This window comes from Ciconia boyciana, chromosome 18, assembly GCF_034638445.1.
Source record: "Ciconia boyciana chromosome 18, ASM3463844v1, whole genome shotgun sequence".
Lineage (NCBI taxonomy): Eukaryota > Metazoa > Chordata > Aves > Ciconiiformes > Ciconiidae > Ciconia > Ciconia boyciana.
The window spans coordinates 12,392,217-12,416,360 of NC_132951.1; the positions used below are offsets into that span (position 1 = coordinate 12,392,217).

At 44.1% G+C, this 24,144-nt stretch overlaps 1 protein-coding gene across 12 annotated transcripts in view; it reads left to right on the forward strand.

Moving 5' to 3' along the window:
• EXD3 (exonuclease 3'-5' domain containing 3) overlaps positions 1 to 24,144 on the forward strand; it is a 296,388-nt gene that overhangs the window by 78,707 nt on the left and 193,537 nt on the right. For 5 of the 12 annotated variants that reach the window (XM_072883192.1, XM_072883198.1, XM_072883188.1 and 2 more), the window contains 4 exons: positions 1,298 to 1,417; positions 16,028 to 16,092; positions 20,246 to 20,416; positions 21,672 to 21,839. In XM_072883192.1, coding sequence (XP_072739293.1) covers positions 1,298 to 1,417; positions 16,028 to 16,092; positions 20,246 to 20,416; positions 21,672 to 21,839 — 524 coding nt within the window. Of the gene's footprint in view, positions 1 to 1,297; positions 1,418 to 5,452; positions 5,532 to 16,027; positions 16,093 to 20,245; positions 20,417 to 21,671; positions 21,840 to 24,144 lie in introns of those variants that run through there. The other 7 variants (XM_072883193.1, XM_072883189.1, XM_072883194.1 and 4 more) reach the window with 6 other exon arrangements.

Here is a 24,144-nt window from a genome sequence, read left to right on the forward strand (position 1 = left end):
GAGACTTTAACTCCAGTCCTTGGTAGTTCCTAAACCGGAATGACCCCTCAGGAAAGTCAGGCTGAAACATGCTATCCTTCTCCTTCATTATTTCTCTTTGATTCCACGTAAACCATTCTTCTCTGGGTGGTTTGTATACTTCAAATGTCTCCTAAAACACAGAGCGATGTCCCACTTCCAGCCTCTCACCTATTTGTTCCGGCTTCCTTGTTGAACTCCCTGTTCTTCCTGCTACTGCAGCAAGGCAGCCACTGGCAATTAACTTTCCAAGCTGTACTTCTTTTAGGTTTTTCTAATATACCTGTCTCTAGGTATACCTTATCCTTTCTCCTTGCTTGTGGGGTGCTCTTTTCCCAAATGAAATTGCATTTCATTGTATTAAAGCAAATAGAAGATGACACTGGGTCACCTGCGGGCTGTTCAACCAGTTCCTGGTTACATTATCATTATCCTGCCCTGTAGCTGGATGTTTCTAGCTGGGTGTATTGCCCATGCGTACAGGCGACAAGAGCGTGGGTGTGAAGACCAGTACCTTTCCCGTGCTCCAGCACCACCTCTGGGACAATGTTGTGCGTTTTGGACATGAGCTGGTTTTCTGCTTTAAACTGCAGTGTGCTGCTGGGCTGTACCAGCTCATGTAGGCTGGTGGACAGCAGTGATTGCAGCACCATACTCTGCTATGTGATTTGGGCATGTTGCAAGTTCCCTCGTTGATGAAACTGCGATGAGGAGCGATAAGGTTCCCTCTCAGGCACTGATGGACATTGAAAATGCTCCAAAGTACCTGCAGTGATTATTCAGGTTGAGTGAAAGGCCTGAGAAACACCTGTGAAATGGTGCTCATGGCCACAAACTGCTTTATAATCCAGCCTGACTTCCCTGTCTAGCAGTAGGACCATTGCAGCACCCTGATTCTCTGTAGCCCACCCCATCAGCGATCCCTGAACTGAATACAGTTTTGGGAGGCGGCAGGATATTGCACGCTAAGCTGCTTTTCTCAGTTTTGATTCAGCAGTGTAACTCAGTATCTCACACTAAAAAGACTTTCCATTGGTATTCATGGCTCATATAACAGCTCCTCAACTGTTTCCTGCGGGTTCGGAGGGAAAGGATCTTTCCATGCATAATTTAATCACATTCAGCAGTGCAGCAGTTGGATCTTTTTTTTTTCCACAGAAAATCTATAACATCTTGTTAGTTAAATCTTACACTTTTAGAAATGTCAGTGAGCTTGCTTATCTTGTTCATTCAGATAAACACCTCTCAACATCCTGTTTTTCTTATGTCATACGAACAGGAAGAGAACGATTGTTTGAGATGTGCGTCAGTCATAATTGTAACCAGGCAGCCACGTTACCCTCCCCATTGCCATGGAAACCAACAAATCTCTTCAAACATGTTGGTGGTGAGCTGACAGGTATCCTTTATTTTCTACTTAACCTCCCAAGAGCTATAACTTTGCAAGTCATGTGTAGGACCTCTCAAAGATTTTTTTTTTAATTTTATCTAAGAGGGTGCACCTATAAATTTTGCAAGTGAATAGCCATCGCTACTTTTATCTTAAGTAGCAGTGATATCTTTTATTCAGCTTTGTATCTAGTACTAGAAACACTGAAAAAACCCAAGGCAAGCTGTTTAGTCAGTGGTAGTGCAGTGTGAAGTACTGGGCAAGTTTTTGCCTGAGCCTGCATGTAATGCCTGTAAGGAGCCCTAGAGAAGAATGGTTTGAGCCAGCCAGCTTATGGAAAAGCATGTGGCTATTTTGCAATCACTTAAAGGTGACCCAGAGAGCTTTGTGCATGGAGGGAGCAGATTCAGCATTTGGGGCACACTTTGGAGTAATTGAAACTGGTCCTGGCACCTCAGGATGGGATTCTCAAAAGCAGCAACAGGAGCAGAGATCTGTACGAAGAACACGTTATTTGAAGATTCTTGCTTTCTCTGGCACTATTGAGTATCAGTACTGGAGACGGAGTCTTAACGTAACACTCTGAGCTGTAATTAGCTATAGGAAGAAGAAGGAATTTTTTAGTATAGGAATTTTACCATTATTTTCTTCAACATAAGCAAAGTAGCAATTGCACTCTGCCTGTGGAGAGCTTGATTCAGCCTGGGCAAATGGGTCTTCTCCACGTTGTTTACTTGAGTCTTTTAATTACGTTATATGTAACCTGAAAAGCTACTTTACAAGCCATAGTTTTGATTAGAAGAAAGCTATGATATTTTCTCAAATTAGCATTTAAAGCAAATCAGTTTGGTTCGATATACTGCCCAACAAGAGCGTGGACCACGGATGCCCACATCTGTCCTTTCTGTGCGGCTGTTTCTTGTAGCCTGTCTCCCCGGGCAAGCAGGGGAGGAGGAAGAGGGAGGAGAAAAGGAGGAATTCCCGGAGCTGGTAATAGTGTTGGAGACATCATCTCTTGAAAACACAGCCTGAGGGACAGAAAATAAGCCAGCTGTGACTGGGAACTGCTGGCCTGGAGGGGGTGATCGTTGGTCACCCACTGTTACCTGTGCCTCGGAGGAATGGCCAAAGAAAGAGCAGCAGAGGGAGAAGTGAATTTCCCAGCAACAGACTTCAGGAAGGCAGGTGGTGACTTCCAGGACACGGTGCTGCGTGGTGCAGGGCACCGTCATTCAGCGTCTGAGAGTCAGAGGTGAAATACTGCTGGTGGGTTGGTTAGCGTGTCTTCCTTTTATCCTCCCCCGGTGCTCAGATGTAAGCAGAAAAAAAGAAGCATTCATACGTAATTCCTACATGTTTACATTTACAAAAAATTGACAGAGATAAAATCTAAAGAGGCATTCGTTTCAGTTTTCTGTATCTTTCCCCTCAGCAGATCTGTTAAGGCTAAAAATATCCGTGCATTGGGGGAGATGACACTAATATCTGCTGCAGACTTAAGCTTCTTTTTGGTTTTGTTTTTTAACTAATGGGAAAGATTCATACAAGTTTTAACATGTGTTGGGTACAGCGTATGAAGAGGAACTCTCACACAGATACTGGAAAGCTGTGAATTTCAAAGTAAATACTTACTAAAAGCAATAAGTGGCAAAATGTAATGTGTTCTTAAATTTCTTAGCCTTGTTCTGATAGTCGTGCCTCCTTCCTTTGATCCCACCTTTGTCAAGCATTGGACAATAAAAGCTGTGGGCTTTTTCCTTGCTGGAAAAGTTAGTGTCAGTTGTAATTGCAAGATGCTGATCTTGTCTCTAAAGCCCACCATTAATTGGAGCGTTTACTCAGCTGACAGCTCTAGCTTTTGCCAGTCAATCTGCATGCTAAGGAAAGAATTAGAGCTGTCAACGATAACCCGACTCCCGAAAGAGAAAGTGCCAGAAGACTGGGAGGTGCTGCAGTCTTGTTTTTTCCAGCTCATTTTCTACCGGTAGAAAACTGGTCAGTGTATGAAGATCTACAAAAGCAGTTTTTATAAAGAGCAGTGTCCCAAACTACACGGAAAGAACGTCAGAAGGAGATCTGTGTTTACGATGTGCACTCCTGCTTTTCCTGCACGTAGCTCTGGCACGATCTTCCTCTCTTAAGCAGAACTGGTCAGTGTTTTTCACCAGTGTGGTACAAGAGTTTCCAGCACAGTTTCCCCATCCCAGGTGAGCTGCAGCCCTAGGCTCCCATGAGAAAGCTCAGCTGCACTTTTATTTGCTTCGCTAAATAGGCTGGACTCCTCAAAACACATGACAGAAAAATGTTTCCATCCTCACTTCTATGTGACACAAAATTTGGAGTGTCTTTTGAATGTTTTGTTAAAGCATTGCATGGTACAATTTGATAGAAAGCTCACATGACCCCTAATTTAGGTGAAATTCTCCTTAATTTAAGCAGAAATTAAGCATTAATTAAAAACTGGATTTAAAAGTTAGGATGTGGACCCAAGCCCAGTGAAATGTTTCCTTAGTTGACGTGTATGGAAATTTTTTTGTCAGCTTTGTTGGGTGAGAATTTCATCCATGGAGCTGTTCCTTCAAGGAGGTAGGAGGTTTAAAGCTTTGGCTGAAAGAAGTTGGTGTCACTTGGGATAGGTTAAAATATGTGGACTTCTTCAGCTGAAGGTCTGAGCCTTTGTGTTGGGGTACTGAATGTGGACCAAACGTTTTTAGCTGTGCATTTGAACGTGTGTTTAAACACAGTCTAAATACTTTGCTTACATCAGGTCTCAACATGTAAAAGTTTCTATTTCAGCTTCTATTTTTAAAAACAATTCAATTCTCATTTGGATACTTACAGAACAAAGCTTCCTTGAACCTGATTACCTATCTTCAGTCATTGGAATGGTTTTAGCTAGTAAAAAAAACAAGAAAAAAGTGAATTTTGACTTTACCAAAGGGGTTATTTTAATATGCTTCTGAAATGCTGGCAGAAAAGCTGAAGTATTCTTCAGGTTCAAGTTGTCTTTCTCAGGCGTAACCTACAGATTTCTTTGGGCAATTGAGTTATCAGCCACAGATGAAAACGAATTCTGTCTCTCATTCTAAATACCTGAATCAGCAGTAGTGGTTACGGAGCTGTGTGGATAACAGAACTAGAAATCCTTAGGAGCTAGGAGAGGCAGGCTGCCCTTGGTGCCTTTCGCCTCGCTGATAGGGATGAAGCTGCAGCACTTTTGATTCTGTAAAGGGCCTGGTTGCCTGGTCCGTACTGGTGGAGTTCAGCAACGTGACCGTACACATCGGCCTCAGAGAGGGAGAGGTTCTGGCCCCCATTCAGCATCTGCTGATACTTCTTAAGTATGCAAAAGTGAGGAACTGGCAGAAGAAAATGTGGGAATGGCATTTAAGCAAGAATCAAACTATTTTTACTTTCTAAAAAGAAAGTTGGATGGCTTCAAAACATGTACTATGGCTTTTTAGTATTAACAGTTGGGGTTTTTTCATGGAAAGCTACTTAGGAGAGACAGTTAAAGGTTCTTAGGTTTAGAACTTGGGGATTTCCAGAGATGTCTGGAGGGGAAAAAATATATATCTTTTTGGCTTTATGAGAGTACTCTGCATCTGATGCTCCTTTCCCAAACTGCAGTTCAGGCCACTAGGCCTGCTACCGCTGCTGTTCCCGACAGTCTCGGTACTAAGTAGCCAGAAAATAAGGACATGTGTAAGAAGTTCCCCCTTTTATCCTGGACAATATTAGTTTTCTTCACCTTTGCAGGACTGATAGGCTTGAAAGAAGAAATGGTTAGTTTTCTGGAGTGCTGTTTTAAATGTTGTTTTTAAACTCCTGAATTTCCGTTTCTGTGACAGTGCCATTAACTTGGTGTAGGGACACTGACTTGTACCCTGGCTATGACAGATCCCTGCTGTGCCTGGGCTGGCGGAGGTGTGGTAAGACAGCCCCAACGCTCAGCAGGGGGATGTAGGAAATGGCTCATTCCACGGCAGTGAGTGTTGTCAGTGCTTCTGGGAGCGTGGTGACTCGCTCCTTACCCTGACCTCATCAACACTGAGACGTTTTATGGGAACAAAACCCATTTCTCTTTATCACTGAAAAAAAATGCATGGAGCTGTTGGCTAAAGTAAGTAAAAATAGCTTGGCTGAATTTTTGGAGGAGAAGACATATTTTATGATGAAACCGTGGTTTTTGCTTAAATAGGTTTGAACACAAGAACATAAGCCATGGTTTCAGCAGGACGGGGATCCACTGAGCTCAGTGTCTTCAGTCGCCTCTCTGGCTGTGCCTGGCAGTGAAGGTGTAGGGAGAGGGTGTAAAAAATCAGAAGGGAACGAGGGAGTGCACTGCTGTCTTCCCCTCCAGTGTGTGCCCTGACTCCCATCAGTCCACAACTCCAAGTTCTCCTGTGCCAGGGATTGTATTGTCATCTTGGTGCTTAATAACCCTTGATATTGAGGTTTTAGCCCATCTAACAGAGGAGGAAACCATTAGAAGTGTTGCCAATTACTTGCAAAAGGCTAACGATTGTTATATTTTTAGGCTTTTATTAATTTTGATTTCATTACCTGCCTAGAAAGCAACTTCTTAGTGTTATTTTTAGAATTGCCACTTGCGTGATAGATGCATTTCTCCTTGTCAAGCCAGGGTGTATTGAAAGTATCCAAAAATGACTTCTGTTTGTCTGAGGTGGTGACCCACGTGCATGGTCAGACCGACGGTGTGAGATGCTCTCCTTTGCCGCTGTGCCAAGAGGAAGGGATGTTTCTGCTCCCGAGAGTGGGTCATGTCGGGCACTGGAGGAGGATGTTCCCAAAGCTGGGTAGCTTCTTGGTTAGGTTTCAGTTTTATTTCTTTAGCTGGCACCAGATCTGAAGGGCATCTTCTGCTCACGTGCCGCATGCAGCGCCTGGATGTTGTTGCTGTTCAGGTGTCTGTATGCGCTGAGCGGGAGAGGAATGTGGGTGCCCCGTGGGCTGGCGTGGGGTGGGGGAGAGGAAGGTCCTTGTTTGGGGTACCAGGGGTGGAGGTGTGCTGAGCCTGCCTGCCTTACGCAGCGGTGTCTGGTAAGCAACTCTCCTTTCTCTTCGTTGACAAAAAGCACCAAGAAAATAAGAGGAAAATGTTATTGGCTGTTCTGCTCAGACAAGCAAGCCTTTTCTTTTAATGAGAGTGCATTTTGTTTGATCTGTGTTTTTGGGGGGAAATGATGAATTTTAGCCATTATGAAAACAAAACCCATGGTTATTTGTAAGGATTGTTTTATAAGAAGCATATGTGTGCTTTATTATTCTTTTGCTTGAAGTGTGGGGATTGTTTTCAGTTGGGAGGTTGCATTAGAAGAATGTGAACTTCTGACTCGCTGAGAAATAGAGCATGTATTAGAGAAATTGTGAGGTTTCCTATTATGTTTTTGTAACTCGAATTTCTCAGAATGGAAGGGATCTCTTTTGCCCTTAGTTAAAGAATGACTTTTACTGCCATTGAGAAAGAATGGATTCTTTTTCTAGAAAAACTTGTATTGCTTTCAATGCACTTTTATTCTACCCACTATTCTTCATTTCCCTTTCTCCTCTCCAGTATGGCAGCTTCTTTTTCTCATTGTTCTGCCTGTGCAACTCATTCTCCAGCCGTATTTCTGTTTGATCTCTAAATTTTGACATTTCAATAATGATGTAGTCGGCAGTATAGACCAAGGTATGGCTTAACATAGTGATCCCAGGAAGGGGTGGGCTCAGCTAGTGGCATCTGAGGAATTCCAGCTTTTCTCTAGAAGAATCAAATGAGAAACATGAAATCAGCATTGAATGCGTAGCCGGATGCTTTGTGATACGCTTTTGCAAGGAGGTTAGAGAAAATACAATTAGTAGAGCTAACCCTATGATATAGTATTGCATGCTGTCACATTAATACAATAGATCAAAACCAGAGACTACAGTTCAGGAATTGCTGGCCTGTACCTTGCTATCCTACATGCAAGGTACATAATTGAATTAGATATTTCTATTAAATCAGGCCTGTCTGAAAGATGGTGAAGAACTACCAGAAGATAAGCTTCTGATACCGGCCTTCCCCCTAAAGTGAAGCAAACTATTCCTGCTGGGTGAAACAACTCTCAGTTGAATTGAAATGAAGCTTTACCCCCTGCTTTTGATACAGGGAGAGGACTGGGGTAGGGGGAATTATTTTGGGTTGACCTGACTTTTTTGTCTGGCCTATGAACCAAAACATACACTGGTTCTGCAGTTCGAACTGTTGCCTAGACCACATCGTGGCAGTGCGTTAGGTGACGTGAACACCTCTGGTTTGGTAACGATTCCAGCCGTGGGGTACTTCATCTGCTGTAGAGAGACTGCAGGGGAAACCCAGCCGTGGCCTACAGATCTCCTCTCCTCTGGCAAGCAGTAGCTGGCTATCATGTAAGGGCGTCACAGGGCTGGAAGGAATGTATCAGAACAGTCACAGCTGGTCGACAAATAGAGAAATAAGGAACCATTCACGTTAAATGAGGATTCCGGCTACTGAAAATGAGCTGATGTTCATCATCAGGTGATTACAAGTGAGGAACTTACGGAGTTTGGGGGGTTTTTTCCTCCTTTTTTTTCCCTCCTGTCTGATGCAGATATTCCACTGGCTGTGTTAGTGCAGAAGGTGAATCCAAACGTGTGAATGAAGAACTGGAGGAACACGTAATGAATGCTTTTCCTTTGGTGAACCTAGACTCGCAGACCTCCCAAAAGGCTAAATCTTTAATGTTAAAATTATAGGGGAGGTGTGTGGTGTATGGAGTTTTTAAGACTGTGGTAGCTGCATGCGGTTACTTCCCTTCTGAGATCTGAAGCGTTCTGGGCGGTGGAGTTCAAAGCTCTGCCGATTAGAAAGCTGTAGCTAAAATTGGAAACCGAGCCAAAGGCTGGAGTGAGCCAGACATACCTTATAAAGAAGGACCCTCTCCGTCTTGTTGCTTCATTTCCTTGTTGTTTGAATTCAGCTAAACCCACATAGTTATACGTTTAAAAGGCACATTTGTCTTTTGCGGGAGATGCAGTTAAGGAATGGTAGCTGGGCATGGTGAGTGGTCTGGGGACTGGAGCCCTAGAAATTGTGCTAAAGCAGAGCAATTTATTGCTTCTGAAATGAAATAGTTCTGTGACATCTGATCCTCTTGTAAATTTTGCACTGGAGGATTCAGTGGTGGGATGTAATTAACATTTAAATTGATCAGGCTCTTACGGCAGCATTCCTCTGCCTGTCTGCAGACACTGGTACAGGAGACATTTCCCTGTCAGCGAATAGCTCTGGGGTGCTTTTATTCTGTGGGAGTCTCATCACTGCACAGTGGAGATTGGGAGGAATCACGGGGTGGTTACTCCTTAGTCACGGTGTTCTTGGGAGTGAATTGTTATCATTCCTGGAAATATCTGTTCTTCCTAAGACACAGACTGCCATGCGAAGGTATTAAAGAGCCTTTGGCCTCCTTGGTGCAGGTGTATCTGAAACAGGAGTGGACACTCTTGTGAGTGAAAATACTCCCCCTCCCAAGAAGGTGCTAATTTACGCTTAAAAGTAACCTGCAGGGGTGGAGAAGGATGCATTGGAAGTTCATCCTGGTCATGGTGTTATCGGAAGGAGAGTGATATTCCTGAAAAAATCCATCTCCCCTGAGACAACTGTAGACAATTTAACTGGTAATGACAAGGTATCCAAGAGCCACAGGCCCCCTGGGTTCAGGTGAACGGGCAGATCTGCTCAGAAGGTGACGTGGGCGCTCGTTGGATCATTGATGCGCAGTGCACTGCCTGCGCGGGTCCACGCTCACTGCCCCATCCCTGAGAGCACATTTCTTGAGCGCTAATGTGGGGAGAAGTACTGTGGGCATCCGGCCCCAGGCGCTCGAGCAGCATCCACAGACACTCACAGGTGACGAGTCCGAGCCGGCCCCGCTGCCGCGGCTTAGGGGTGAGCCCAGACCTCACTGCAGGCCTCGGGTGTGCGGCACGGAGGTGTGGGGAGAATACCAGGCAAACGCGGTGCTTGCCAAAGGGTTGCTAAAGAAGCCCTTGCTTTGGTACTGGTCTTTTTACCATGATTTCTCAGTAGTTTGGAGCTCTGCCTTCTTGGCTGCTTGCTAAGTTGTCTGGTTTTTGATTCTGTGTGGGGAAAACTACATTTTTATTTACCTCTTCACTCCCAGTTATAACTTGGTATATAGACATGGTACAGTGCCATGTCTGTTAAGCAAATAGACATGGTACGGTGCCATGTCTATTAAGCAAAACCCTTTGTGACTTTTATATTCAGAAAGTGAATTGAATGAGAACAGGGAAAAACTGACCTTGGATTTGCAGAAAACAGTGGCTGTCTCGGCTGCACTCCTCTATCAGTGTGGACGCAAAGCAAGCAGAGGTTCCATTTCATTGTGGGGGAAGTGGGAAATACGATCCTTGGCACTGTTTGGAAAAATACAGGCAAATTACAGCAATGCCATTAAATTCATTTAGAACACGTGTTCTCAATAAGAAGTGGAGAATGGATTGGCGCAAGGGGGATGGAGCAGCAATACCGACTAAACCCGCTTCTCAGGATATTGCATCTATCAAGTTCTGACCGGCTACAAAAGCCACATCCCGCCTCTGTCTTTTGCAGCTTCTGATGCACTAAGTCCCCTTGGCTCTTCCCTCTCTCTGAAACCAAGGAAGAGAGTTACATTGACCTTGCTGCAAGGTTGTATTTTAACTGGATACACCTCCAATGGAAACATGACAGTTACTCCAAAAGAAACAGTAATAAGCAAGAAGTTGCCCAAAGCTCCCAGCTCTGGGAGCATTCTTCGCAGGGATGCTCTGGGGCAGTGGGTGGTCTCTCGTCCTCTGAATTTCTAACTGTTTTCAAAGAGATTTCCCCGTTTTGTTCCTGGGTTTGTCGGAGGCCTCGTCTCCTGCTCGCATTGCTGCCAGGTGTTAAGCGTCTCTTGAAGGCAAGTCTTCAGCACAAGGGATGTTGCGGCAGGACCAAACACTGTTGCAATAGCACAATCCTAACGTTTTTTTTAAAAAGTGATTGTATCATATCTGTTTTGATTGGTGACCATAAATTCTAGTATGTTTGACATCTTTACCCACTCCATGGTTATGTAGCATGTCAGGTATCTCTCCCCAGACCCTGGGATAAATCCAAGTAAGAACGAATTACTGAAAAAGCCTCCTACAAAGCAAAAGGAGAATGGCACTGCCATGCCCCACTGGCTAATACCCACGTATTCACGTGTACATGCTTTTTCTGAAGTCTTTCTACTAATTTTAAAATAATATAGCACTTTACCTTTTGTTTCTTTATTGGATCTACTTCCTCTTTTTTTTTAATTGCAACCCAGAGTTTTACAATGCGTATTGCATAATACCTGTATATTCTAAAATTGGTTTTGTGGCTTTTAAATGGCATTTCACATTGCTAGGAGAAATTCCATATGGAATCATTGTCTCAAGCTCAAAAATACTTAAACAAGATTGGAAGTTTTATTTATGTTGCGTGTGCTCATTAAAAGTAGGCACAGCAAGAAAACCTAGAAGGTGTAAAAATCTGTGAGTTTCTATGGAGGAAATTTGTATCTTTTTAATTAAATCAGCTTGTTCTTAGAGACTCAAAATTTGTCACTAGAAAACATATCCATTCATTTTTTGCATCATCAAAGTGATATTATTTCTGTTCCCTATCAGCCTTCTCTTCTATAAAATTAGCACATGCTTGGTGTGAACTACAGACACTTTTCTGAAAAAAATTGAGACAAAGTAGGTTTTTATAAGAGTCTTTGATTAATTCTTAATCCACATAGCATACTATTTGTTGGCTTTCAGATGTAATTTAAATTACACAGTGTTGGGTGTAGCGATCATGCTGCTGAAACAGGAGTTGGCTGAGTCACTCTGCTCCCCCACCCACTCCCAGTTTATGCATTGCCTATACTTTTATATATTTGAGTTTTTAAGTGCAAATGGGCTAGCTGCACTTTTGGTGACATTGAAATATCTAGAACCTTTATTTTCCTTTCAGAAAAATATCTCAAAGGTTTATTAACAGGAGTTTTCACAGAGGACAGATTTCAGGGATTTATTGGGGCAGAAGGCACACGAAACAACAGATAATAGTAAAAATTCACTGGTTGTTTACTCGGTGGGTTGGATTTGTTACATATTCCATTAAACATTTATTAAAATCCTGTTAATTTGCAAGGCAGAGGTCTAAGCTGTCTGCCTAAAGAAGTCTTCACCATTAGCATGTGTTCTTGACCTTTTCTGTCCCTGAATTTCAGCTGTAATTGACTGCTTGGTGGATGTGATCCTACGTTTCAGTCACATTAGCCTCCTTTTTGGGGGGATTTTTTTTGGTTTTTTTGCATCCTCTATCTTTTAATTAGTTGACTGTAATTCTTCCAGGTCTTGGGCCATGGAGCATTTAATGGCTTTTGACGCAAAGAAAAAGTGTTGAGAGATTTTTTCATTGGTAAGTTCCTCCTCTGGGGTTGGATGTCTCACTTTCCCCATGTGAGACACGCAAGGACCCTCAGTCAGAAAGTGGGCTTCTCTTGCCAGGGCGTTTCAGCAGAACCGGTGAATAATGCAGCAGAATTTTGCAAGGACGCAATAGCAAAACCACTGCTTTACCTCACCAGCCCGCGGGCACCGCTTTTGTTGTGATCACAGCAGGTTTTGAGTGATGTATGCACAAAGGAAAAAGAGAGAATGAACAGAAAGTAGTTTATGGCTTTCCTCAAAGGCACTTTTCTAACTCAAAAATGTAAGCCTTGTGGTTTATATGGTTTTGAAATGTAACCACAGATACTGGAAAAGATTTGATTTACCGTCTCCTCCAATTTTGGTACCAGATTCAGGGCAGAGGAAATTTATTTTCAGAATGAAAAAAGTTGAAAGGAAATATATTAATGTCAAAATTCTTAAGACAGGAACATACTATTTGGGGAAATTGTCAGATGATGAAATCGAGGTTTTGTGTCTTGATGGAATGGGTGCAGATGTCTCTTTTTGAGATCTCCACCAAAGTGCTATAACCTTGCTTTGGTGAAGCTTTGCCGGGTATTTTATGGTCTGCAACCCACTTTTGGGGAGCTGTGAAGGATCAGAGTCAGACAGCACTTTCTCTTTGAGCTTGGTCTAGGAACTGAATGGGATCAGCTGCCTGGGGCGCGTCTCAGCCTCTCCAGTTTGGCAGCATGGTAGACCTGGCCATCCTTGGCTGCTCACAGCTGGGAGCAGAGCGAGCAGACGCTCTCCTACTTGCCACACTGGTTTTTTACACTGCTTTACATGGCCTCATCCTTGTTTTGTTTGTTTTGCTCAGTGAATGACCCTTGCTAATAGCTGGATATCTCTTCAGTATGTAAGAGTCTCTGCAGAATTTAGCTTTTCTTTAGAAGTGGAGATTCTGGGTGTTCTTGGTGTGACATATGAAGGCGTTTTTCTGGCCTCTGTGACCTATCCTTGCTTTTGCGGGCAGTGTTCTGTCACTGTTCTAATACGCGTATCTTAGTAATTGCTGCTTCTTGCTCCTACTGCTGTGGCTGGAGGTCGCTCCAGAATTTTCCTGTTCTTGTCCTCCAAGTTGAGCCCAGATGCATTTGTGGTTCAGTTACAACCATTTGGTTTCCAGTCACTTTGCTTTGTTCTTCCTTCCCTTGTATTTCTTCCTCTCTCCCTTTTGTGTTGAGCAATTGTCTGCTCTCCAGATTTGTTCTGGAAGGCTTATGAAACTCCTCGTAAGGTCCTGTCCTTTTTCCTCTGATGTCCTGGCATTAGTTTCCTGCTGCTTCTCAGGTTCCTTCTTGGATGTGGATGAGCGGGATCCTATCTGCTATTCCAATGGGAACATAATAGTACTGTTACTGCTTCGTTATCCATGCCAAGACACTCATTTTCACTCTTTAGGCGTGCCGGGAGAACCAAGAGGAGGCTGGTCCCCCAACGAGGTCCTGCAGGAGGAAGAATAGAGGAATTCTCCATTTCTTTCAGTAGCCAAAATGATGTGGACCTTCACATTTACATCTTCTGTCCTAGCTGGAGGGTAGCTAGATACAATAGCTCAAGGTCCAGCGTGAACTGCAGTGGCTTTCCACTCCGGTGGGACTAGGCAAAAGTATAATGCTGCTTTGTGCTCTCGTTTATGTTTGGTTCTAGGAGCATCTGCTCATCAGTTATTTTGTTATGTTTAGCCTCTGACTACATTTCATCCTTAGGTACTTCCAAGGCTTTAAGAGGTAAGGAAGGGAACAGCACTGTTCCGACACCAGCGTACCGCAGTTAGTATTTCAGTGTTTCTTCTCCTTGTTCAACCCCCATTCTGGAGAATTGAGTGGGATTTGCCTCTTTCTTTCACCCAGACTGAATGGAGAGCAAAACCTTTTGCTCAGGTCATGCCAGAAGATGGTTGGTTGCCCTCCCCATGGTTGACCTTCTCCTGCCCCAGCGGTTTGGCACTGGCCTTCGCCGCTGCCTGGCCGGCCTGGCTGCCTGACACTGGGGCTCGGCAGCATCCCGAGACATTTCATAGAAATAACTACATTATGGGTGCGTTCACTTCCAGGGCTTGGGGAGGGAGAAGGTTGTTTCCTACTTACCCGTGCTTGCACAGTGGCAGGCTGGCAACATGCTGGGTCGTTTAAAATTGACTGGAGAGATGGTTTTCATGCATCTGTGTATTGAAATAACGGTGAGATCAGATTTCAGTTACAGGGAGGTAAGGTAGGAAAAAGTCACGTAAGAGAAGGGCTTGTTTTGTTGATTGAGGTTTAGAAAGCTTTTTAACAAGTTGAATTATTGGCTGTATCTGAAGGGAAACACTGCTTTCCTAACTGCTCTCATTTCCTGTATCATTCCGGCTTGTTCACTGCATTAATTACAGTTCAGATTTACAGTGTATTTGGTTACACACTGGGTTGCATTCTAATTTTTTTTCCTGTGTGTGTATAAATTTCTTTGGGAGTCAGGCCAAGAGGAGAGTGTGTCTATATGCATGCACACACACATGGGCTGAATTTGACTGTTAGTCGCTAATTTTGTGGGGAGTAGGGATCTGGATTTTCTTCTGTTTTGTTGTAAAAAGAGACTTTTTTTTTCCAAAGGAGAAGCAGTAGCTGAGAACAGCCAGTGTTTGGAGAGTTCAAGATTTCAGAACAACCAGAGATGAGAGAAAATATTATCTTATGAATTGTAAATGTGGCATTTTTAATTTGGCTGGTGTTTCCCAGAGGTTAGTGGATAATGGGAATACTATCGTTCTCTTGGCTGGGCTAGTAATCAACTTGCTACTTAAAATATTTTATAAATGCAGTGCTTCACAGTTTAGTTGGATGAGGTAGAGCTTTTCACAGTTGAAGCAGCTTTTTGTGACCTGAAATATGAAGTGAGATGGGATACTAAGCAAGAAATCTAGCATTTGGAAATGAGCTATTTAGGAACTGTAGAATGCAGAAGGTGATTGAAAGGATGTTTCCTCTTCAGTTTAACATTTTTCTTTTGGCTTTATGAAAACGTAAGAGGAGGTGCACTAAATATACGAGGAGTGGTTTTGGAGAACTCATTCAGATTTTTAAATTCATTCTTCGCCTTTAAACTGTTGATGCAGTAGAAGATTTTCATTCAGAATATTCCGAGTTATGGTTTCGTAAGTAAATGATTACGAATTAAATAGAACCAGATATAAAAAATGTTATCGCTTTTAAAATGAAATATTCCTAAGCCTTTGGTTCAGAAATACTGGTATGATGAATAATGGTATGATGAATAATACTGGTATGATGAATGATAATAGCTACAAAATAACAACTGAATGCAAGTTCTCAAATAACTAGGTGAAAAATAAAAGAGAAAAATTCCAAATAACCTTCTGTTGAAATAATTGATCGCTCTTTTTTTTTGTCTTGCCACTGAACACAGCAGCATTTCATCTTTCGTCTTCCTCAAACACCACCTTGCCCGAATCCCGTCAGAGCCCAGCCTGGTTCCAGCCCCGCGTGCCTGGCCCGGCACGGCACGGGCCGGCTCGGCTCTCCAGCACACAAAGGCTGCCCTGTGCTTGCCAAGCAAATAGAGGCTGATCTTCCCATAAATTCACTCGCGTCTTCCATCCACAGTTGCGAGGAGGTTAACGCTTTAGAGCCATTTCATTAAAAATGAGTGTGTTGGTAATCCTTTCCAACCTGTGCAAGATGCTTACTCTTCTAGGACCATTTGGTTTAATATTAAAGAGGGGGAGTGGTGGGGGGACCGGCAGGGATGTATTTGATGCGTAGCAGCAGCATGATTTAGTTGTAAATGCACCAATACAGCTTTTCAGTATTTGAGCCCGTGTGGGTGTTTAGTTAAAGCCATGCATGGATGATGTCTGTTATTTTGTTAGGATTTCAGAGTGAGGGATTTTAGCACTTTAATCCTGACTGACAGTTGGAAGGTTGGTGGTTTCAAACACAGTGGTATGGAGTAGCTGATTTCTCTTCGGTGAAACAATGCACCAGTGTGTCTAGGCTGCCTGTACAGAGCCAATAAATCTGTTTTGTTTTGTTTTTCTCCCCCCTTTTCTCTCTCTCTCTCTCTCTCTTCCCCCTCCTCCAGGCCAGGACCCACTCCTATTGCTGAAAACCCTTCAGCTTCTCTGGACAAAGAAAGAGATGAAGAAGGTAAGGCTGAGCCTCCCCTCCACGCTGCAGTTAATAACTGCATGCAGAGCATGTCCAGACGCAGAACGCTTAGGTCAGACCTGCAATTCTTCATGATTGCTTTCAGTTCCAGCACACAGGGGAAGAGCCTATGCATTTGCAGCAAGAAGTGAAAAGAAAAGGTAGCTCTGTGTGATGCGAAGCAGCTCAGGGGCTCGTATAAAAGAGCTGAAGCCTACAGGGCTGAGTTACGGAGGGAAAAAAATCAAAGTTGCTTTTGTTTTCTTTTAAACACTTTTTTGTCCATTAAATGGAGGATCTTAGGGGGAGGGGGAAGAATATTTCTAGTAGCTGAAAAAATGAGGGTTGAAGTCAGTAGAAAAATGCTCTTTGCCAAGTGGAATGATATCAAAGCCTTCATATGCAAAGTATTTTTACTATTTTTTCTGATTTGGTTTGGTTTTGCCTTTTGGAGTGGTGCATGCAATTTACACTGCCTGTCTGAAATTAGTGCTCTTTTTTCATACAGCACGCTATGGGCTCTACGTAGAGATTTCTCATAGGGAGTAAAATATACTTCATCTAAATTTGGGAGCTTGAAAACTAACAAAAACACTCGATGCATCAGCTTAGTGGTGTTTCCCATGTTTAACTCTGCATTGTTCAGGCAGGTTCATAGCCGAGATGTTTTTTTCTAAAAGACCCAAAAACCTGCAGCTCACCACATAGCCCCGTGGAATGTGTTCTGTGTGAAATGGCCGGCGCGGCTGAGTACCTTGGTGTACGTGCTCCATCCTAGGTGTCTGGAGTGTTTAGTCATTGTCCTTGTCTGCTGCACTTAGACTTTCCATTACTGATAGTCTGTGGTTCCCAGCCAGAATAATTAAACAACTGGAAGCACAGTGTGAGAGGTGCCTTTCCAAATGGTCAGCCAGCGACATAGACTTGAGCTCAGCAACTCTGAAGCCTTGAGCTTTCCATCAAGTTTTGTTAGAGTTGGAGGAAAAAAAATATTATTTGTTAGGTCTTGAGGGCACTTAATCCCACAAAACAACAGTAGGAAAGAGTATTCATCAAAATCTCTGTACTGTGTACCCTGGGATGTGTATGGATTGTGAAGAAAAATACTCTGAAAAATACAAAGCCTCCATCGACGTGCCCTTGGGCAGAGAGCACCGCAGCTTTCCTGCTGAGGGTGGAAAAGCTTGAGGATCCCCGTGAGTCACACTTGCAGCTCCGCTTATTCAGTTTGTTTGTTTCTGGAGCGGTCATCCCTGTGAGACGCACGGTTTTGCAGAGCGTGCAGGCTGCAGCTCCCCGGCGGGACAGGTCTGTCCCCCTCGGGCCCACCCTTCAGCCAGTGCCGCGTGGCTGCGGGCGCGGGCAGAAGCGTGTTTCTGAACCTGGAGGATGCGTTTCTGAACCACGAGGAAAGCCTTTTTAGAGAGATGAGGAGGGCTGTGGTGGGACCAGGCGATGGCACAGCAGCAGCTACCTCTTGAGGTGGAGAGCACAGCATGAATGTCCCCAGTGGTTTCTGACACGTGCTCATCACGCTGTCACTGAGACGGGCTAATCCATGCCCAGGGCATCGCCACCCTTCAGACGTGCAGTGCACCCACAGCAAGCGTAGACACTTTTTTGGGGGCAGCGGCTGCCCTGCCCTCTGTGTGCAACTCGAGGTGCATGGTGCTGCCGCTTTCATCCAACTGTCCAGTTCAAATAAATGAGGGAAGTTGACTTAAATACAACTCAGTCTGCTCCATTGACCTTTAAATGGCAGGGAGCTTCTTTGCCTTTTGCTGTGTGTGAATGTAAGTCAATACTGTCTATTTACTAGTGTGGATCAGCCTGTTGGTCTCAAATCAGTGACCGTGAGCACAAGGAGGGTACCTGTCCATGGCGTGACCTCGGTTCTGGAACACAGTTATAAGACGTGGTCATTTCCTACATAGGAAAGTCAGTTTTGGAATAACCAGGAAGCATCAGCAGACTGCCCCGAGCCGTGTAACTAGAAATAAGGGACCAAAACTGAATGAAGGAGTACGTAGTTTGAGCATCAGCAAAATTTTCCTATTCCCATGATCTGTCAGGCTGTAGAAATCCCCCAAGGAGCATTCCCTGCCATGGGAATCAATTGAAATGGAAATGGCAATTACACGTTTGAGAGGAATCCTTCTCTGGCAGAGAGACGAGCCAGGCAGCACAGCACTCTTTCCTCTCTGATTTAGGTGTCTCATGCCTTTTTCTTCTTTGTTTTTTTTTCCCCTCAAACTATACATACCATAGTTGAAGTCTTCAGATTGCTAGGAAGTTTTGAAGAAGGCTTTTCCCCTGCTTTTCAAAGTCTAGCTGGTACGAAGTCAAGGCTCAGTCCAGATACCAGCAGTTAGTGCTCCTGGCAGTTGTGTCAGTGTTTGGAGATGCTCTGCGTGTGAAAGCAGGCTTGTGCTCTCACAGGACCTGGGGTCTGCTGGAGTCCGTCCTGCCAAAGCCCAGGCTCTGACTCCAGCCCAAGGAGGAGCTGAGCAGTGTGGTGAAAGCTCTTGTTCAGTCTAAATGTGCTGAAGTGGGGCTTTGGGGGGGGAAGAAGTGAGGCCATTTATAAACAGTGCAATTTAGTTGGCGAGTTGCTTTGTTTTCCTTTGGCTGTTGTGTTGGATATTTGTGGTTGGATAAGAGCTTGCCTCTTCCTTCTGCTGAATCTCGCAGTGAAGTTGGAGCCCTATGTTTAACATCACAGATTCTTGCCACGGGGAAAAATACTTACAGGGAGAAATCTGTTATCTAAAGTCACATCTTTGTTAGTCATCAGCTTTTTCATGCTGCAGTTGATAATCTAGTGAGAAAGAAACAGTTTCTGTCGTGAACGATAGGTTTTGTGGTTTTTCCAGACATGAAAGACGCTATGGAAAATAACTGTCTTCCAGTAAATATTGTCGATGAATAAAAAAGAACAAATTCATTGGCAAATTTTCTGTAGATTTTTTCTTGTTTTCCTTGTCGCTCTTCAAACTTATGTTGTTTCCATTGGAAGCTACGACTGGGGCCATCATATACAGTAAATTACAAGTGCTGGCTGCAGGCGGGAATGAGCATCTTTTGGATTTTGCTTTTTAGCCAGGAAAGAAAGAGAGCAGCTGCTCTTAGTGATTTCTTGTTTTCTGTCTCTGCTTTTGCCTTGCTCCACGCCAGTGCATGTACCATGCGGTGAAAGGTCCTGTGTGGGTACTGAAGGATGCCACTTCTTCACCCTGCCAACCCTCCGAGCTCCTTGGAAACTACTTCTAATGTAAACATTAAAAAGATATTGCTCAGTACTGCTAATTTATCACTTCTACCAGATGGGTAGTAAGTAGCCTATTAACATTCACAAAGTGAGTGTCCAATTCCTTCACATTTCTAAACACATCACCCTGGGATTCCCAAGATTTATGGCGTGGAGTTTTCCCATGTTCCGAGCCCCTTCGTACGGCCTTTCGACTTGCGGAGGTGTGCGGTGCCCGAGGGCAGTGGCAGTAGGTAGTCGACAGCAAATGCCCTGCTCAGGTAGCTTTGGAGGAAAGGAGCATAGATTGTAGGGTGGGAATCTGACACCGTTTGAACTCTGATGTTTCTTTCTTTTTAATCTTGTGTGTAAAATCCAAACTATTTCGATACTCCCAAATATTCCTGTTATGGTGAGGAGCATTATGCCATTGTGGCCGAAGTGGATATAAGGTCAAATATCAAAGTTTGTGGTACAAGAATGGGGAGGAGGGGTTTATATGCTTTATTGCTTGTAGGTCTGTTAGAAGGTGAGTAGGTTTTTGAGCCCGGTTATCTACCTTCAACGTTGCCATTTTCCTAGTAACACCCCTTTCTCCTGCTCACTTCTTTTCTCCCCCTCCCCCAAATCCCAAGCCCCTTTGTCTGCCCCACAGAACAACTTCTCTGTCTTTATGGGATAATTAGTGTGGACAATTGCTGCTTTTCCCATTGGGTTTGAGGTGCAGTGAGCCATGAAGGAATCTGTAATGACATGAAAAGTCACTGGAGGCGCGGATGGTGGCTGAATAGCAACAGTTACCTCTCTGAATAGATTAAATTTAAAAAAATAAAGCTTTGTGTTCAGCTGGGGGAAGGGAGGATTCACTAATCTTTTTGTACATGACAATGTGTTTTTGTATCTCAGCAGCTCAAGGAAGAAATCAGGCGGGGCTTTGCAGGACTGGAGGACCCATTGGCAGGACTCCTGGACATGCTGGAGAGCAGCAGTGATTGGAAGGGGAAAGGGCATTCCCTCGGGTATTACATCACCACTGAGCTGCAGCTTTGGATAAAAGAGCATCCTGCTGTTCAACAGGTTAGAAAAAGAGAGAGCAAGAGAGCCGGAGAAAGGAGAGGGCAATTGATTTTAATGTCCCTCAAGTGTCCCCAGTTCCACTTTATTCCATAGTCCAGCGTCTCCTCCGTAGTCTCATACAAACCCGGTGTGATGAGGTGTGACATTCGTACCGAGATGTGTTATCTGTTGTATGCTGGCCTGAAAATGAAATAATATTAGAAGCTGTGATGCGAGAGCTCTGTTTCCCCTTCCAAGCTGGGATTTCCATGTTTCCAGATCAAACCACTTTGATCAAGCGTTGATCTTGGGGCCTTTGCTGGGCTGGAGGCCTTCCCACTGGAACTCACATCCCTGCTGTCAGGATAAAACCAATTGCAGTAATCTACTCTGCATATTCTTCCAGTTCTGCAAATAGAAGCCAGTTACTGTATGATTGCTTAACTCCTGCCATATGGTGGGGAGCTTTTATCATCGGGAATGCAGAAAATGGTAACAGTATGACTTTTCAGCAGCTGAATGATTAGCTTTGTAACGTTGGGTCATGAGATTATACGTGCTAATGTTTACCATTCCTTAGGCCTTCATATATTCTGACCTACTGAGATTTTCTCTTTTTTCTATGCTTTTGGCTCTGAACGGCAAGATACTTCTATATTTGTGTTGTTTCATTTCCCGTTTTTCCAAATGGTTCTTTTAGGTGTGGAGCAATGCCATTACAGTATCTGCAAAGTGCAGCGAAGTGCTACTCGCACTGAAATTCCTATGTCAGAAGAGAATGATCATGTAGGAACAAAGGATTAATACTTGTATCTGTGCATCTTTTGACGATGCTTTTGCTTTTCCTGCCCTTCTTGCACCCAGGAGCGAGCCTGGGAATGAAAATTGGATTCTTATGCCTGATAGGTGAGATCTCCCTTGAGGGGAGTTGCTGGATTCAAAGATTTTCTGCTAGGAACTAGAGGGGAGAATTTCTAAATAGCTGTGTTAGTAAAAGAGGGCATTTTTCCAGTTTCATATTTTACTTTTGCACAAGGCCATATGCCTTTTCCAGAATTATCCCGCAAACATTTAATGTTTTTAAATTTGATGCTGTGAAAAAAATGTGTATCATATTGTTCTGATTTCTGCTTGCAGACTCCATGGGGAAATTGGAGAATCCCTTCCCAAGGAATTGGCTTATTCCACTGTTTAAACAAGCTGCATTTTCAACTGCCATTGAATTGTAGCCATCTTTACTAAATCTGTGTTTGATTTTTTTTTTTTTTTTTTTTAGTCTGGCATCGAGCTGAAGAAGCTGCAGGCCCGTGTACTCAGAATACTAGCCCAGTGCCCAGCTAATCTTCTTGACCCTCTGATTAGCATTTACCAGCTCCATACAGCAGACCGGAACTATTTGCTTGGGCATGTCAGTCATCTTTATCACAAGGGCGATTACAAAGAGGTGGGTCATGTCTTTCAAATAAATTTACCTACGCAGCTCTCTAGCTCTCTGTTAATGTCTGTGTCCCTTTTTGGATGCATTTCAATGTGAATTCCGTTTCATCACAGCAGCTGCACACTGTGAATGGTACAGCTTAGCATGGTCTTCCCATGTACATGAGTAGGCTGTGTTCAGCCTCATTTTTTCTAATGGCTGAATACAGAATGCCAGTGAATCCTTCCTCCACCCCTCTTTTGACCTTTGAAAGTAATACGTTAATAGGGTTTAATTTGGAGAATTTAAGGGGATGGTTGTGTTCTTTTTTGTTTTCCTTGTCCTTGGCAAGAAAAGAAGGGATTTTAGTAGCTGGTCATAGACCTGCTGTGCTATCTCCAATCTGCCTGCAGCGAGGAGGGGTTGGAAAATCTCTCTGTTCCCACGTGATTACCCTAACCAAGCGGTTCTCAGTTTGAGGAGTTTCGAAGCCTCTTTACCATTGAGGCTCATATTCAAAATGTGTTACTACTCGTGCATTTGTGTTTGAGTGGCTGACACTGGCAGGAGTTCACCAAACCCGGAATTTGATATGTTTTACCCTGTGGTTCAGAGTACTGGCAGCATCTCTGGCATCACCGTGATGTCTTGGTAGCCTTGCGAGTGTTCTCACGAGCAAACTACGATACTGCTAATGCTTTTTGCCTTTTTTTTTTTTTTAAGGCAAAAAACATAGGTTTGTTTTTCTCAAGGCAAGATGGCTCATTTTGATGGTGTAGAACAGCTTGATCTTGGTCAGCAAAAGAAAAAAATGAAATAGCATTTTAAAAATCCTATTCTTCAGTAAAGCCGAATTCCCAGGTGAGATCGTGGAGTTCCATTCTTGTTGATTTCTTTGAATACTGAAACAAGGACATTTCATATTTGATTAGAATTTCACAGGTAGCTGCTTGAAACTTAGTCTTTTGCTCAATAAGTTTGGAACGTGAGTATTTGAAATCCAAAAGAAACGTACTCTTTAACTATATTCAAGTGTGATTTTTAAGTGCATGGCTCCAAAGATATTTATTGTTGTCAGTAGAAATGCGGTTCTTTCTAGATCTGGTTTTGGAAAGCTCTACATTTTTTTTTTGGTGGAATTGTTTTTCTTCTTTCTTCTACAGAAAAGCTCATTTACTAGTCTTTCCCAGTGTGAAGAACAGGAAACCTCAACTGTTGCTTACCCTCAGCCATAACTTTCTTCTAGTTTTGTTTTGTTGCCAGAAGGATGAATAGAAATACCTTCAAGAATAACAGGAAATCTTTTACTGCCCTTGGGGACTGATCATACCTAAGTTCACAGCAGCTAACCCCAAAACCCTGGAACTAGGGCTCTGAGCACTTGCAGAGGGCTGTGGCGTGTCCGTTCGTCCTGCTCTTCCCCGTCTTTCAGATGGGGCAGTAAAGCAGATTCCCACGTAGGATTTTTGGCTCTTCTGTCTCTCACCTGAAAGGAGAGAAATCCTTCTAAGTCCTTGCTGTCATCATTTATTTTCTTGCTGTATTTACAATAAGACGCCAGGCATTTATTCTAGAGCACATTATTCCCTTTGCCTGTTTGGATGCATTTCCTACTGTGGTGTGCGGACCACGGAGCTGCACACCATGGTTCCAGCTCTGCCCCAGGGGTGGAGGCTCCTTTCCTTCACAGAGGTTTTGGAGAAAGATCTCTTCAGAAAACAAGATCCCAAAGATCCCTGGTGATGGCCGTGGCGGTTATTTGTTTCTGAAGCGCATCTGGCCCTCCCCGTATGCCTTGTTTTGGTAGAGCTGGTCAAAAGCTGAACCAGTCTATGGATCGCAGCAGCCGGGAGTTGCAGTGAGCGGCTGGGAGTGCTGCCTGGCGGGGCAGGCTGCGGGCGCGTGGGGCGGCAGGAGAGGCATGAGCTGAGTACCGGCGGTGCTGGGTTGGGTGGAAGATGGCGCAGGTGGAGGTAACTTTGTTCTGATTTAGCAGCATAAAATAGCAGCTGTGGTGAGGAGGCACCTGACGGGGAGCGCCGGCCAGCGGATGGCACCAGTGCTCCCATGATCCAGGAAAACGCGCTGATGGCAGTGAGAGCTAAAGCAGAAAGCAGGGATGTATAAGTGGGTTTTTGAGGCGTCTGGCCCGTTTGGGGTTTTTATCCGCTCTTTTGTGGACGGAGTTTGCAGCTGCTGGCGGAGCGTGGCAGCGTGGGGCCTTGCAGGGCGCTCTGGAGCTGCGCAAGGGGCTCCCGGGTCTGCTCCTCATGGCCCACCTGGCGTGAAGAGACAGAAGGGTTTAACGTTCCCGCTCAGGTAGTTTCGGGTG